At 38.1% G+C, this 16,975-nt stretch overlaps 1 protein-coding gene across 4 annotated transcripts in view; it reads left to right on the top strand.

The window, feature by feature from the left end:
* STIM2 (stromal interaction molecule 2) overlaps positions 1-16,300 on the top strand; it is a 63,505-nt gene extending 47,205 nt beyond the window's left edge. For 2 of the 4 annotated variants that reach the window (XM_083833794.1, XM_083833796.1), the window contains exons 4-13: positions 4,715-4,826; positions 5,447-5,562; positions 7,395-7,572; positions 8,498-8,675; positions 9,270-9,437; positions 9,626-9,726; positions 9,938-10,176; positions 11,821-11,910; positions 13,688-13,889; positions 14,689-16,300. In XM_083833794.1, coding sequence (XP_083689920.1) covers positions 4,715-4,826; positions 5,447-5,562; positions 7,395-7,572; positions 8,498-8,675; positions 9,270-9,437; positions 9,626-9,726; positions 9,938-10,176; positions 11,821-11,910; positions 13,688-13,889; positions 14,689-15,169 — 1,865 coding nt within the window. In that variant the 3' untranslated portion in view covers positions 15,170-16,300. Of the gene's footprint in view, positions 1-4,714; positions 4,827-5,446; positions 5,563-7,394; positions 7,573-8,497; positions 8,676-9,269; positions 9,438-9,625; positions 9,727-9,937; positions 10,177-11,820; positions 11,911-13,687; positions 13,890-14,163; positions 14,313-14,688 lie in introns of all 4 variants that reach the window. The other 2 variants (XM_083833797.1, XM_083833795.1) reach the window with 2 other exon arrangements.
* Positions 16,301-16,975: the final 675 nt, after the last annotated feature.

The raw sequence follows: 16,975 nt of genomic DNA, 5'->3' as shown, positions 1-16,975 counted from the left end.
GTATCTGTGAGAGTTACAAGCTCTAAATAGTGCCCTTGACAGTGCCTATTACTGCTTATGCAGGAACGTCTCCTGGATTTAGTGCTTCTTATTTTATGCTGAGTAGAATTGTCCTTTCTTCCCCATAAAGATAATTTTCTCCAGATGTTTGTCTTTTTGTTTGATACAAGGTGGACAAGATTTGAGGGAAGAAAAAAAAAATACTGCTTTTTCGTTATTTCTGTCACGAGGCCTGCTTTTGGTATTCCACCCCCCCCCCCCCCCGGCTTAAAATCCATAACTAATAGTCTGTACTGGTGCACGTTAAAGGGATTTCAAGGCTGCTCTGAGTTTTGCCTGCATGAAAGGAATCACAGCACAGTTTAAATCAGCACCCAGCTTATTGTTGCTCTGTTGCCGCACAGTTTCGAGGAGTCTTTTAGTACAAAACAACTGGCATTTAGTTTAGTTGATGCAACTGACCACTCAAAGTTTTAAATCTTTTGATCTAATTCTGTAGAGACAGAACTCTTTAGAGGATTGGCTAGGAACTGGCATAATGTGTAAAGCATAGAAAACCCTGCTTCCTAAAACTCCTCTGTTTTCTGTTACTGTGTCTGTTCTTATGTATGCCTGTTCCTTATGTTCCATATGCTTGTTGTGTGGTGTTTGACTGTCTTTTTAACTAACCAGTATTTATTTATACATGTACAGAGTCTGTCAGCTATTCTCAAGTATCAACCTTAGTTATTGTTGAGTTAAAGTCCAAGTGCAGAGTCGGTATTTATTCTGCCGTGAAGAGGTGGGAGTTGGGAGTTCACAAAGGTGATGGATGAACACTTGCTTTGATGTCTAAAAGGTGATTGAGCAGAAACTGGCATTCAAAGTCTGGTCTCGAGCACCTGTGGCCCTGGCCCTTGTATTCTGCACCCCTTACACCACCCAGATCAAGTCTGCATGAATTGACTGCTATTAGAAGAGAGATGTTTAAGTATTTAGTATCAGTAGTAAGGCAGTCTGTAAAATCGGGGTAGGAGCCTTCAGCTGGATAGTGCCCTGACCTGTCTGGGTGAATAGGGCAGGGAGCTGTATTCTTGGCAATGTAGCATTGTCCCATACAACTTAATTGTTGTGGCAAAACAAAACTGTAGTGGTCAAACCTGGAATTCTTGAGTTGTTTACTTTTGTCAGGCTAACTGTCAGTCTTACCAAAAGCTAGTTTCTACAAACTGTTTTTTTTAAAGAAAAAGCGACTATTGTTCTTTGCCATTATGGCTTATTTGACATTTAATGTCATACATCCTGTAGTCTGTGGACTGTTCTGTAATACAAAATAGCTTGTATTATATTTTTTGTATTTGTCTTGTATTTTTTCTTTCACTTATCTGGGGAAAGCAGAAGGTGACCTGAAGTCTACCTTCTTTGGTAGTGGATAAAGATTTTTTTTAAAGGGTTTGTTTGTATATGTGATTACCTGTTTTAATCTGAGGTAATATTTCATAAGTATTCTTGCAGCAGCTAGGACTAAACTGCATGCCATGGAGATGTTATGGTTGTCTTGTGCTTTGTTAATCATTTACTGTCTCAGTTTTTAAATATCGGAGATTGGAAACACACATAGGGCTTGGCTAAGGACGTGTTACCTAAGGGTGTGTGCCATTTGGAGCAGGATGAGTACAGTACTGCAGACGGGCTGTCCTGCATGAGGTGAAAAAAGACATGCACTTGGAGTGTTGTACTGTTGAAAAGATAGAGAGGAAGGTAAACGCTGACCCTGACTCTTAGTTTTTCATGCTATTTAAAACTTGTAAAAACCAGTAGCAGCATATTTTTGTACTAATGCTTTTGAATCCTTCCATGTGTTTGATAGAGAATCATTTTGTTTGTCCGTTTTTCTGTATTGCCTGGTCAGCCTGTTTTCAACTTTAAGCCCAGAATATGGCTATCATTCACTTTTTGCCAATGCTGACGTTTTTTGAAATAATGCTGTTGAATGTAGTCTGATTTCTGAAAGGTGCAGGAGGTCCAAACGAGTACTGTAGCTAATACTATAATGTTTTTATTTTGCAGCCCCCTGTGCTATGTGATAAATTTAACATGATATATATAGCCTGATCTTCCAATCAGTTGTGAATAGGGGTTAACAAGGAGCAGTTTTCATGGAGGGCCAATCCTGTATACTCCCTTCACCTTCAAGTATGTTATAGCTGTTTTTAAAAAACAGCCACATTGGGATACAGACTGTAACAGCTGATGCAAGCCTACAGACTGAGTGCTGCATTGGGGCGTAAATGTTGTGGCTTTTATACCTGCCTGCCCAAAGCATACTGCTGACATTCTCAATCTCAAGATAGCTATTTGTGAAAATCAGTGTGAGAGGGACGGATATAATGATACTTCTTTTAATGCTCTATGCTTTTAACTTACAGTAATTGTCAGTTGCTACTCCACTATCTGAAGGACTATGCTCCTTTTGGGTGATTAAAATACGGAAAAGTCACTACCTCAGCTTGCTTATTGGAGCTGTCACATTCGAATTGCCAGTGCTGATCGAGATGAATTTCAGCTGGCCAGCTTGACTTTCAGTATGCTCCTGTCATCAGTGCTCTTCTGTTATGCTTCAGTAGGCTATAAATGCTTCTGCAGGAAAAAAAAAGCCCAGTTTACTTCTCACTGTTGAAGAATAAATTCATACACTGGTCATAAGGTCTTGTTGGAGACGAGTCAAGCAATACTTCTGGCCAGTATATGCCATGTAGAAAACGCAAATGGAAAGAAACAGTTTGAAAGCTTTCACTGATTCCAGTCTCCCAGAGCTCCGCTGTGGTGCTGCAGGAAAGGGAGGACAGGGCTCCACCTGGAAAATGTGGGGATTTGTGGGCCTAGCACTAGAAATTCACTGATGCAGAAGCAGATTACAAGTGTCCGAGCAGTGTCAATAACCTACAGAAAAGTCTTCTGCAGAATAAAGCTTTCTGATGGATTAAGCACCTGTTGTGCCACCTCATTTTGGGACCTGGAGCAAATTGCCTGGCTTGAAGGTTGGCTTTATAAACTGACAGGTTAAACTGCAGGTTTCTCTTGCAGTTTTTGTTTCTGTATTATAATGGTCTCGGACCCTCAAACAGTACGGATATCTAAATGAATCCCTTAAGTTGAAGGAAGCTTCTGTGGTGATAAGAGGAAGCTTCAATGGACCATTATTGTTGTATGGAATGCTTGTGTTCAGTTTCCCCTGAGAGTCCCCTGGTCTACTTCCACACCCTGATCAGTGCTCTAGTTGAAAAGTGATTTTCTGTGTATTTCAAATAAAACATAGGTGAAAAAGCAATCAGTTAGTGCATAAAGTCAAAATCTAACAGTTTCTACAAAGAACTAGTATACTTTAAAAATAAATTCTAAATGTAGAAATTGTGCTTCGTGTAAATTCAAGTGTATTTCATTAGAGCCCAGATGATATTTCTTAGGTGAAAAGTTTAAAATTACTGCTGAGTTTTGTGTGTGTGTGTGTATATGTGTATATATATAAAAGCAATTTCACCGAAGTCTTGACAGTGTGACTACCAGGTATTTTCATCAGAAGTGAAATTTCTCAAATTTTTCCATTTATCAACTCAGGGAATTGTGTTACTTCCAAAATTGCATGTTGTACTGTCAGTGAAATCTGTAGTGTGCAGTAGCTATTTTAGATAACTTTTTGTATGTCAAATCAAATTGGTGCATTTGCTTTGAATCAGTTTGTGAATCTGATGTTTGCAGGATGCAATTAAGGATGATCTGGATGATCGTAGTCACCGTTTTTGAAATGCTTAGAATCAGTTGTGAAACTGATCTTTCCATATTCAAGAAACATTTAAGAATCTTTGCAATGTGCAAACGATCTGTTTACAAATAGCTGAGACATCTTTTATCAAAGCTTAGAGTATTATGACAAAACTGTCTGCTGTAAGATCAACACCTGGACAACAGCTTGTGGTGCTAAAGCAGAGGAAGAAATGGAAATAGCGTGCTGAGGAGGAGTAATACTCTACCTATACGAATGGCTGCAAGCGGTTTGTATTGTGAGTGTATTTCAAAAGCTTGTAAGTGGGTCTGAAAGGTGTTCTATTTCTAGTTATCTGAATTGATCAAAACCTGAAATGTTTAAGCTTGTTTTTCAGCTGTCCTGATTGTACGTGTAAGATGCTGTCTCTGCCCAGCTTTGTCACGTGCGAGTAGTTCTAGAGAGCAGATTTTTTCTTCTACTCTCTGCTCTTCTCTCCTTCTCTCCCCTTTTGTGGTCAGTAGGCACAAGCCTCTGAAGATTCTGGTGAAAATGGGTCCCTGGGAGAGATCTTGGTACCTTGCCTTAAATGGTTACAGCACCTGCCGACAGACATATGCTTAGTACAGCAAGAGTAGCAAGGACAAAATGATTGAGGCTGAGATCATTAAGTGGATTTGTCACAAGATGCAGTCCTGATTTAAATATATCAGTAAAATTATTCTGTGGATTTTTAATAAAGAAATATTGGTTCCATGCTTGTTTGTTTATCGTGTGCTTCTCAGAGGAAGCTTAGGCAAATAAGGAAAATGCAAAATGCCAGAAACACATCGGTTAGTGTGAATGCTAATGTGTCTGCAATTCTATTTGGCTAAAGCCTAATGCTCACTAACTTCCTTTTCTACTGCTTGTCTTCTATGTCTTGCTATTGATTTTTGTGAAAATTAAGTTAATCAAACACTTTTCTTCTAGTTCATAACTGGACTCAAGAGGACACCCTTCAGTGGCTGTCAGAATTTGTTGAACTGCCCCAATACGAAAAGAATTTTAGAGACAGCAATGTCAATGGAACAACGCTTCCCAGGTGAATTTCTTCTGAATTAGTTTCAAATGATTCCCTGTAAGTTCTGCTGATTTAGTCAGTATGTGAGGCCAACTATGTGAACTTGAAGTCTAACAAGACATGGTTGAATGCAAGAAAAGAGAAATGCCCTTGTGCTTCCAAAGAGCTGGCTGTTTTTTTCTGCCAAAATAATTCCAAATATAATTTGCATCCAGCCGTTCCTTTCATTTTAGCCTTGTTTCTTCCTGTTGAAATTTCTATCAATGATCACACAATTCTGTACATTAGCTCACTTTCTTTTGGACAACTTCCAATATATTGCATGGGTATATATCAGAACTATCTGCAGAATCCCTCTTCTTGAGCATAGTTACCAAATCTGAGTATTGTGTATATTTTCTGGAGTTGGTTTCACAAATTTATAGATCAACTATTGCCTTTAGCTGTGCCAGATGGATTAATGATTATTCCAGAAAAAGTGGAACAGGGAAATGTGGAACAGGTCAATCTATTGTATCTTTCAATTTAATTGCATGACTATAATCCATGTAACCAGAAAATTCCATACATTGTGGGTTTATTTTTTCATGGACTGGTTTGAATATAGCTTGTGAAGTAGGTAATGTTTTTGTCATTAACAGGATAGCAGTAAATGAACATGCTTTCATGATCTCTCACCTCAAAATAATTGACCGGAGTCATAGGCAGAAACTTCAGCTTAAAGCCTTGGATGTTGTTTTATTTGGACCTCTCACACGTTAGTATTTTTTTGTATTTTTTCTTATATTTTAATTGTAGGAGTTCAACAGAAAATACTTCTAGTGAGGCTTGATGCTGTAGGTAGGATGGTTTATTTTATATTGTGGTTGCACTGCTGGATTGCTTGGCATATGCTATGGAACTGGACAATGAATTAAAGCTTGTAAGGATGCTGGAAAGGCCCACGTGTGTTTAAGACTAGAATTGTAGAATTTTAGAATGTAATAATTTTGGTGTATCCCCACTAGGCTGCATGTTGGCTTTTGTGTTGCAATAAGTACGTTCTAAATGTTTCTGACTATGTTTAAGTTACACTTCTAGCTAATGTTACATTCACCTCCAAGATATCTTGGACAGTGCAAGCTGGGATGTTGAAATGAGAGGGGGTGACTCCTCACTCCCTGTCCCAAACAGGAGGAGATTGTGATTCAAATCCAATGCCAATGTCTTTTGTGCACACTCGAGTTTCAGTGCAGTTAAATATAGTACTGCAGTTCTGCATCTAACACATTTTAGCTTTTGCAGACATTTCCTTACCACATCACCAGTGGTCTACACGCTTACTTGTACACAGTTACAGTTCTGTTGTGTTTCTGTGCGTGTTGCGTGCTCGCAAACTAGGAAGCCCTTCCAGAGCTGGTAGTCAGTTAGGAGAGTAATGAATGACTTTGCAAAAGACGGATCAGATCTGAGCTGGGGATCTAGGGGGAAAAAAACACTAGTACAGCACCTTTAATGCTTACTGGTCCATTGGAGCAGTCTTGAAGCGCTTAGTTTTGCACGTAGGAGGCTTAGCTGTGAAAATAATGCAAAACTATTTTTCTGTTCTCTAGAAGCCGCCAAAACTGCTCGTGTAACTTAAATAGCCCTGAAATTAATACAGTTTTTACAGTGTTTTACCTCAACACACTTGGCACACACCCATTGTGATATTAAACAGTGGCCCATCTGAAGTGTTTTTTTGACATCAAGATACTTGATTCTTAACCCTCGTTCTCCAGGATGCCTGTCCTCGTGATATGCTGTTAGATTAGTCAGCATAGTTTGGGTGAGGTCCTGTTTTTTGTCTGAATTCTGGAGAGAAAAAGGCTGCGTCTGGCAAAGTCTACCATCAAAATGACTCTTCTTAACCAAACAAACTTGAGAAAAAATGATGCTGGCCAAGCATGGACTCTGTGCTGCATAAGCTATATTGGAGCATTTTAACCACATGTTCTGTTTGGGAAACAGTTTTGTGGTTAAAATTCTTTTAAAAGTTTGTGTTACAAAAAGTTTTTGTTTTTTATAGTTCAAGTAACTATAAAAGTTGTGCTAACAAAGTAGCATATGTGAATCTTGGATATAATACTTTGACAATTGAGATTTTGCTTTGGAAAAGTGCTGCTACTAGCTAGTTGCCTTCTAAAAATCCATTTTGTACAAGAAAACTTTTAATTTAGCATTAGGGTATTTCAGAGGGCACAAATGGAGGAGAACTTACTGAAATATAACTTAAAGTTCTTCCCAGGGTGATAAAGTGTAATTGGGAAAGCTCTCTTAACTCACTGAAATATATCGACCATGTAATTTAAAAATTAGTAAGTTTTCCTCAATGTAATACATGTTTTAGTATAGACTGTAGATTGTATTAGAACAGAATGGCTTATGTTGCATGAGAAATGCTCTGGAATGAGAGACAGTTGTTGAAGATAGTTTGAGATAAATGAGTTGGAATTTTGTTTAGCATCAGGTTCCATCACCTTTTAGGCTGCGCAGGAAAACCAAAAAAAACTCTGCAGTGTATTCTGTGTATCCATGAAATGGTTAGTGATCATGTTATTCTCTGCACAGGTCCCCCTCACAACTGGATGAAAGATTTTGTATTAACAGTTTCTATAGTTATTGGTTTTGGAGGCTGCTGGTTTGCATATACCCAGAACAGAACCTCCAAAGAACACATCACAAAAATGATGAAGGACTTGGAAAGTCTCCAAACAGCAGAACAAAGTCTTCTTGACTTGCAGGAAAGGTATGAAAACAAAGCTTAACGTTTAGTTGTCCTTGACTTCATTTTGTGGTGAAATATAAATACAGACCATTCATGCTCATAAATACTGTGCCTTAAAGCTTCCTTTGGATTTTGTTAATCTTTTTACATGGAAATTGTGATGTCAGTGATGAAGGGTTTTTGGGTAGATATTGCTCCTGGATGTTTTAGAATATAATAATAATGGTGAGAGTAGAGAATACATGTTCAGCCTTTTTAATCTATTGATTTAGAAGTACGTGTTGTTATATTCATATAATTAGTTTATTTTGGAATCTCTATTTTCTTTACGTACATTGAAATGAGAACATGGAACTATCTTTTTCCTGTTTTAAGCTTTTAAGTTTGAAATAGACTTTGGCTGATTACTTTGTATTGCTTATTTAGCATTATGATAGTTCATAGGCTTCTCTGGTACATACATAACTCAATTTTCTATGAAGACTGCTATTTTGATCTTATTAAACTTTTAATGAAGGTTCAACTGAAAGTTGGCATATTTTGTCTGACACTGGACATTTCATTGTGATGCTGCACATTCATGCAGCTTGTACAGTCTTGATTATTACAGAATTGCAGAACGGTTGAGGTTGGAAGGGACTTCTGGAAGTCATCTGGTCCAACCTTCCTGCTCAAGAAGGGACACCTAGAGCAGGTTGCTCAAGATCATGTCCAGGTGGCTTTTGAAGATCTCCAAGGAGGGAGACTCCTTACTGGGCAACCTGTGCCAGTGCTCGGTCACCCGTACAGTAGAGTAGTATCTCCTGATGTTCAGAGGGAAACTCTTGTGTTCCAGTTTGTGCTAACTGCCTGTTGTCCTCGCGCTGGACACAATTTCTTCTCAAGAGGGTGGCAATTTTTAACAAACATGCTGTGTATTTTCTCATTTTTCTGTTCGATTGTGAAGGCTTGAGAAGGCACAGGAGGAGAACAGAAATGTAGCTGTGGAAAAGCAAAATCTGGAGCGCAAAATGATGGATGAGATCAATGATGCAAAACGAGAAGCTCATCGCCTAAGGGAGTTGAGGGAGGGAGCTGAATGTGAGCTCAGCAGACTCAAATATGCAGAGGAAGAGCTAGTACAGGTACCTGCAAACTGTATGTATTTTAATGTTGACTTTAATTTGGTCCTTTATTAGATCTTTAGGGTTTAAAGCAGCCTTTCTCTGACACTAGATTTGAATGGAAAATTCTGAAAGTACTAAAAGCAAAAGTCTGTCAATCATGTCATAGCTTCAGGAGTATTTTGCAACATAAAAGGACATCAGTATATATTAATGTGTTATCATAATGTAACTGGATTCATGGAACAGGATATAAGAGAGCTTGTTTTCTATCTTGTTACCACATGAGAAGTAGTAGCTTTGTATCACTCTTGAGTAGTAATAGAGGATTTATAGTGCTAAATCAGTGTGTTGTCTTACAAATACTTGTAAGCTTCAAGTGAGTGACTATATATCACCAGAGAAAATCTGAGTGTAATATAGTACATGGAAATTCACATGCCTTAATTTCAGAAATGCCTCGTCTGCCTTCCTGACAGATGGGCACTTGCCAAAGCTTGGTGTAAAGCCTTAATACGTTGCTCTGGGTTTAAAAAGGTGTTTATATTTTATTGTCTTCTGCTGTCAGTTCTAATGAGAATCTTGGTGATGCTTTTATTTCTTTTTGAATGCTAGGTTCGCATGGCTCTGAAAAAGGCTGAGAAGGAATTTGAGCTGAGAAGTAATTGGTCTGTTCCTGAAGCTTTACAGAAGTGGCTTCAGTTAACACATGAAGTTGAAGTACAATATTACAATATCAAAAGACAGCACGCAGAAATGCAGTTAGCAATCGCCAAAGATGAGGTACTAATTTTTACTTTTTGGTTACTTAAGAGCAATATCTTGCTAGGTAAATGAAAACAGTAAATGCAAATCATTCAGATAAGCGTATGGATATTTTTCTGCTCTGAGATGATGTATGCTGCCTATCAATATTGCTAATGTTTTGCTGTCTGCAGTAAATATATAACATAAGCATTTCTGCTTTATAGGCAGAAAAGATAAAAAAGAAGAGAAGTACTGTATTTGGAACATTACATGTTGCACACAGCTCCTCACTGGATGAAGTGGACCATAAAATCCTTGAAGCAAAGTAAGACTAATAGCAGGATGCATGTTTTTTTTCTGACTGTATTCCTGAAATTTGAACTTACTATCTTAGTGTTTTTGCACTTTTATGTGGAACAGCTTAAAAGACATTAAAGTGGGAATATTTGCAGTCTTAATGGGCCTAGAATGACTGCACTGGTGTTGCTTTGCTATTAAGAACAGAATAAGTAATTTTAATGCTTGCTTTTCTTCAGGAAGGCGCTCTCTGAGTTGACAACCTGTTTACGAGAGCGTCTTTATCGATGGCAACAGATTGAGAAGATTTGTGGTTTTCAAATTGCACACAACTCTGGGCTACCGAGCTTGACCTCCTCTCTGTACTCTGATCACAGCTGGGTAGTTATGCCTCGAGTTTCCATTCCTCCATATCCAATTGCAGGGGGAGTTGATGACTTAGATGAAGATACTCCTCCAATAGTTTCACAGTTTCATGGTAAGTGTTAAGTTCGGTAGAAATGATGGGAAAGCTTTGGAACATGGGATTTTAAAATTAGGTGGGAGGAGCATCCTAAAATCATATAGGGTTGGATGAAAGAAGCAACAAAATTCTGTGTAACTTTTCAGATCTCTTTTGGGACTTGCATAAATTGAAAATAAGGTTTTGCAATAAAGATGAAGGAGAAAAAGCCTTTGTTCACCCAGGTGGGGGTGGGAGGCACCAAGGGTACAGAGTCAGCTAAGGTTTCTAAAGTCTACTTGTCATGCTTGGTTTTCCAGTAAAACAAAAACTTATCTGTAGTGCTGATTTTTTTTCTTCTTAGCACGTTTATTCTTTCAGATGGAAGGGATGGAGTTTGCCTAGGGTTCCTTGTGCTACATAGCTTTTCAAACATTCTTCAAATCCTGTTGTTGTCCAAGTGAAGCTTTCAGGGAGAATGTTTGTGTTGGGATACATTGGGTGGTTTGAGTGTGAAGCACAGAGGCCAAATGCTGGAGGGAGGGAAATCCAGCTTTGGTTAAACTATGATGAAAGTATATACACTGGGGATTCAGACCACCCTGGTATCTTGAGTCATTACGTCAATACAAGAGCCTGTTTCATGGAAGTTTTGATTAACTGGACTCTGGAGGCATATCAAAAGATGAGCTTCCATGTAGCTTTTTAAACAAGCAATATCAAGCTAGGGAATAAGTAGGGAAGAAATCTTTGTTATGTGTGTACATTTTTCTTCCAGGGCTGGAATTCTTAGAATCAATTAGAATTTTAAAAGCACATAAGGAGAATGCCATTTTGCTGGCTTTGTTTCATGTGCTTGGGGCATGTTTTCGTTCTAAATATACCAGTGTTTTTGCATGTATTCCGTGGAGCCCTTTGAAAAGTTTAATACCAATGCAATGCTATTTTTTCTGCAAGTTATGGTTACTTTTAAAGAATACTATAGCCTTCTCTATAAGGGCTTTGATTTAAAGCTTAGTAACAAATTCCTTGGATGACCCAGTAAGATGTGGATTCCAACGTCCAAAATTCCAAGAAAGAATATGGAGTAACCTGTGATGTGATTTTAAAACAGAGCTCCATTTACTATCGTGACCTTCCAGATAGTCTAAAATGGCAAACCACTGAAATGTGTATGTAAGACTTCAGACGTGATTTCAGTCTGTCTTCTTGTTCAGGTCTTGCATGAAAGTGAAGCCAGAGAGCAACAAAGTGCAGCTGGTTCAGAGGAACTAAGATTAGAAGGACTGTATAGTTTCGAAGAGCACATGTAGTTGAAACTTCTGTTTTTGTTAAAATTTAGTTTGTCTTTTTGGAAGTGTTTAGCTAATGAGCGGTATCTCAGTGAATCGGTGATGAAAGTTACCTAAATCATAATAACATTACAGGAACTTTAACTGTGTTTTCTGAGTTTTGATGAAGCATAAGTGTCTGCTTTTTGTACAAGTGATTGCATGAGAGAAGTAACTTTTTAGTTTACTAGCTTTTACAGTTTGTGCTATTTTCAAAAACAAACAAACTGGAAATGTTTGGGACTGGGGAAACAGAAAATATGTTCAGTGATGTTCCTGAAATCCATTCAGGAAGAGTCAAATTATCATGTGATACGTTGGTAACTGCTAAATTATTCCCATCCTTTAGAGAAAAATGACAAATGCATACAAGGAAGGACAGAAGCAAAATGGCTTGTCTCACTCATGAGGCTTCAGGCAAAAGGCAGTATGCAGACAGGTCAGTTACAAGCAAGACTTTCAGCATCTGGACATAACTGAACTGTCTGGTCTAGGCTGTTACCTGGCCTTAGCATCCTTTGATATCTACTTAAGGTTGGCATAGTTGGCAGTCAGATGGACAGACTTCTTTGCGCTTCGGCAAGAAATATGATAGGCTAAAATGGTGTGAAGTAATGGATCTGTTTATTCCTGAGCTGAAGAACAGCAGGAGGAGATAAAGTAGATGAACAAGGCTGAAACGAAGTCATTACAAGAAAGGGATAGTGAAATTTTCTACTTTCCATTGACTGGCTAGGGTTCAGCTGACTCCTTGATCATTTGCACTATAAAACTGATTCTAAGTTGTCATAGCTGAATCCTTCATAATCCTGCATATATGCACCTATGAGGAAACAAAATGCTTATAATTTCTCTTAAAAGTCAGTGGTGGTCTTGTTTTTTACACCAGCAAGTAGGATGGCATCTTATTTACCTGGACACACAGTACAAATTTCCTAAACGGATTCTGTATTCTTCAGTAAACATTTGTTTTTTTAGGAATTTCATTAGTGACACAGGCTTATTTTTTAGCTACCAAAACCTGCTTCTCCAAGTCAATAGGGAATCTATCAAAGTAAAATCAAAAGTTTGATTTATGTGATGACTGTCATGTTGGGACTTGGAAGCCACTGTTTATCGCTCAGCCCAGCAGGACACAAAGTCTATGTGCCGGTGAAGGTGCAGTTATTTGCAGTTTTGTGAACGTTACGGCTTCCTGCACTGAAAACAGGAACTGAACCTTTCCTGAGATTCCAGGAAGGGAGACTGTAATCTACCTGATTAACTGGCATCTCAGAAAATAAGATGCACTTTGTGTCAGGCTAGAAATCTTTGTCTACAGTAAATGTTGAATTCTGTTGGTGTGCTAGGTAAACATCTTGAGCAGCAGTAAAGGTGTGGTCTGTGTTATGTTAAGCAAAGTGATGCATTCTGTTGGACAGTTTTAAGAGATACACGAGAAGTCCTGAGACATAACAGCTATCCTGAAAATAGATCTGTAGGTTTCTTTCTGTAAAAGCATTGATGCCTAATCAGTTTCCGAATGAGGAATTGTATGAGAAAGATCATAGTTTGTCACTTCCTGTTAGGTGCTTGAATGGTCAACTCTTGTGTTGCTGTCTCCACCCATTATTTTTTTCCTGAAATTCTTAGCATGGAAAATTAAAACATCAGATAAGAAATTTTTGAGCTTGAAATAAGGTTGAATTATGTATTTGCTATTTTGTTATACATAATATGATTTAGTCTTCCATGTCTAATGTAATTTTCAACTAATGCAGTGTATTTCAGTGCTTGGTTAGGTATCACCTACATTACAAAACTTTTGTGTGCGGTGATATGGAGCTTAAAGAATACAAGTAAAATACAGGATGTTGTGTAATATGCTAACTTGAGTACTGCTATTTTTAGTTTATAAGGGTTTGCAAGTCTCATTAGTCTCTTCCCTCCCAAGGGAGGGTAGTGAGGCAGTGCTGCACATGGTCAGAGTAGTATTTGGCAGGCACAAAACTGCTGCAGTTGGTTAGCTGCTTCATCTAATGGTAGAATGTGTAAGGTGCTGTTGGTCTGCCTTCTCTCTTAACAATAGAGCAAAGGTCCTCTAAATAATCGAGCAATGTCAAAGCTGTTTTAGAATCACTGTGACTGAAGTAGACACCTGCTATTTAGTCTTTAGAGTAGATTTTATTAACATCAATGTCACATGGGGGGTTTGGTTTGCTTTTTCTTTGCCTCAGGGTCCATTGTAAAACCTCCCAGCACACTGGCAAGAAGCAGTAGCTTGTGTCGATCAAGACGCAATGTTGTGCCATCATCTCCACAGTCTCAGCATGCTTTGCACTCCCCTGACCCTGACATCCTTTCTGTGTCGAGCTGCCCAGCTCTTTATCGAACTGAAGAGGAGGAGGAAGCCATTTACTTCTCTGCTGATAAACAATGGTACGGGGACTAGTAAACAGCACTTGGGAATTTGATAGGAGTGTTTGAGGCTATCAGTTTAGAATTAGAGGTTGAACCAAGATGAAAGTTAAAGTAATTTGTAGGATAATATAAATGAATGTAGCCAAAAGGAGCAGAAAGTGTTCATGTCTGGTATGTGTATGTAAATAGCTAGCATGTCATATACAGTTAAGTAATGTTACAATCCAGGGTGCACTGAACTAACCCTGATTCTCCATTACAATATGTTACTGGCTTTTACATCTGAAACTAGGATCAAAAGCAATGTCAGCTACTGGGCGAAGAGAAGATGGATGGTAACACAATTCTTACAGCATGTTGAGCGTGTACCTACTCTTGTTACATGGCCTCATAGGAAAAGGTTAAATTCCTTTTGGAAGGAGCAAATGAGCTTGTTGAAAGGTAGGGACACTTGTCCTGAAGAAACTTTTTGTATATGATAGACTTAAATCTCCTCCTTTCATTTCATAACTTTTCTGACTTCACGTGCCAGAAAGATAGTTTTTGTTCTTTGAAGTGAGATGCAAATGACTGATTCTGGGCAGATCCTGCTGCCCACAAAAACGAAATTGCAGAAAGTAATTATTTTAAGTTTAGGTAATGAAATGATATAATGCAAGTTGTAAGTTAAAATGTTGGACTTAATGTTTTTGTTAATTAACTACTAAGGAAAAGTGGGTGGTGCTTTTAGACTGATATTATTGATTCTAAATTTCCTTTTAATTGCACGGTGGAAATAATAGTTTCATTCTTTTCTCCTTTGTTTGCTCTGACTCAGGGAAGTACAGGAAGCAGGTTCAGAATGTGACTCCTTAAATTCATCCGTTGGAAGGAAGCAGTCTCCTCCATCTAGTCTTGAGATGTACCAGACGCTTTCTCCTCAGAAAGTATCCCGGGAAGAACTCTCACTGGAGGAATCATCTACAGGAGACTCCTCTTCTCTAACTGCAGATATATCCAGGGGTTCTCCTGACTGTGTAGGCATGGCAGAAACTAAGAGCATGATTTTTAGTCCTGCAAGCAAAGTTTATAATGGAATCCTGGAGAAGTCCTGCAGCATGAACCAGCTTTCAAGTGGGATCCCAGTCGTAAAGCCTCGGCACACCTCATGTTCTTCAGCCAGTAGTGACAGTAAACCCAGCCACGAAGCTTCTTCTGTCCCTAGGATAAGTAGCATCCCGCAGGACCTGTACCAAAATGGTGAAAAAAACAAAAAGCCATCAAAAATAAAAAGCCTCTTTAAGAAGAAGTGTAAGTGAGGTGGGCAGAAGAAGCCTTGTAGTAATGTCATAAGTACTGTTTTTTAAATCTTTAGGAATGTAATTCCATTTGAGCCTTCCAGACTGGGTGCGCTAATGGAATACTCTGTAGGTGGATTCTATTTAACTGACTCTGCTGTCAAAGTTTGTGCCAGCTGTCAATGAGAAATCATTAAAAATTTCAGACAGTTTACATTCATTTCTGCCTATTTATTTCTCTTTTTTTAGTTTATTCATAAACCTTTTTTAAGCCACTTTGGACTTCCAAGCTTTAATGAACTAGTAAGCCCTCCTGGGCTTGCCAAAGTTTCTTGTTTACCAGAGCATCTTCCTATCTTTCCATAGAGCTACAACATTTACCTACTGGACTTCAAGAAAAATAAAAGAACTAATTGAATTGCACTACTGTTTTACAGACTGGAAAAGTCTCTCTGCAAGTGAAACTGAAAGACTTGTATTTGAGAAGATGAATCTTTTCACTTTTAGATCTTTGGGGTTTTTAAGTAGAACCTAGAATTTCTAATTGACTTGATTTCTGGAAATGGAAATGCCACGCTTTTATTATGGGAAGCTTTGTTAGATGCATTTATTATTAGAATGGTTCAAGTCCTGCTGTAAAGATCATGTTTTTCCCAGGACTTTCACTGTGATTTCACTTCACTGCAGGCTGTATGATAAATATATATATATATATATAAAATGTAATTTAACAAGAGAAGAGGCTCTTGATTCCTTATGCAAGTGATGGATATGAAACTTGACTGAGGACTAAAAATATTCACTCTCTTAAAACGAGGAGGTGGGGGTAGTAGCTTTTGTTTACAGACTGACAGACAACGGACATTCGGTTTGTGAAAGTTTGTACTGTGGTAAAGATAATAAATTGGAAACATTATTGTGCTTGGGAATGTTCCAATTTTAGCTGATGCTCGTTTCAGAAGTCCTGTTTATTGAAAGCTGTTGTAGGCTACATTGCTTATGCTTACTGCTGTGTATAAGTTATTGTTATATTTTTTGGATTAGCTATTAATGTCTTAATGTCCTCCTTTTGTAAGATTTCATACACTTTATTTTTGTATAGTTTGAAGATTTAGCTGTTCAGACATGTCTGAAGTAAATGGTATAATTTTATAATGCATACTGTTATACTAACTCATAATTTTAGATATAAAGATAGCTATAAAGGTGAGACTCGACATGCTTCGGAAAAAAACAGTTTTTGTTGAGCTTTTATATGGAGAGATGAAATTACTAAGAGATAATAAGGAAGCCTTCTTAGGGCAACAGTTGCTAGTTGCTTGAAAACCATTTTTTTTTTCCAACAGTTGGAGACAACAAATGTACTGCTTGAGTAACAGTGCCTTTTATTCAGTTTGTCTGAAAATGTTAATACTGAGCAGGAATTTATTCTGAGGTACATTCCAAAGAAATACTTCTTGCTCTAATGAACACAAGCAATTTACCCAGCGATGACTAAATAGTTTCAGCTCTTCCATAGGGGTATGCTAGTTGCCTCAGTAACAGGTGCCACTGCCAGCAGCCTGTGATCAGGGGCTCATTCCTCGCCAATATGTACATGCTGTACTGTATGAAAGAATTAATTCACTGATTGCCTAATCTTTTTTTGCTAGTAAGGAGCCTTCAACAAAACCTGTAGCTAATTGAAATTTAAATGATACATGTTTTTCTATAATTTTCTATTTAGGTTCCATTGTACATAAACGATGTGTCAGTTCTGTCCTCAATAAGTGGTGGTGATGTTAACAGAAGCATTTACTGTGGCTAGTAAATGGTTAGAGGAGGAGG

Source organism: Anser anser (genome assembly GCF_964211835.1).
Source record: "Anser anser genome assembly, chromosome: 4".
Classification (NCBI taxonomy): domain Eukaryota; kingdom Metazoa; phylum Chordata; class Aves; order Anseriformes; family Anatidae; genus Anser; species Anser anser.
The sequence above is the reverse complement of the archived record's forward strand: the minus strand, read 5'-3'. Positions and strand labels throughout refer to the sequence as shown.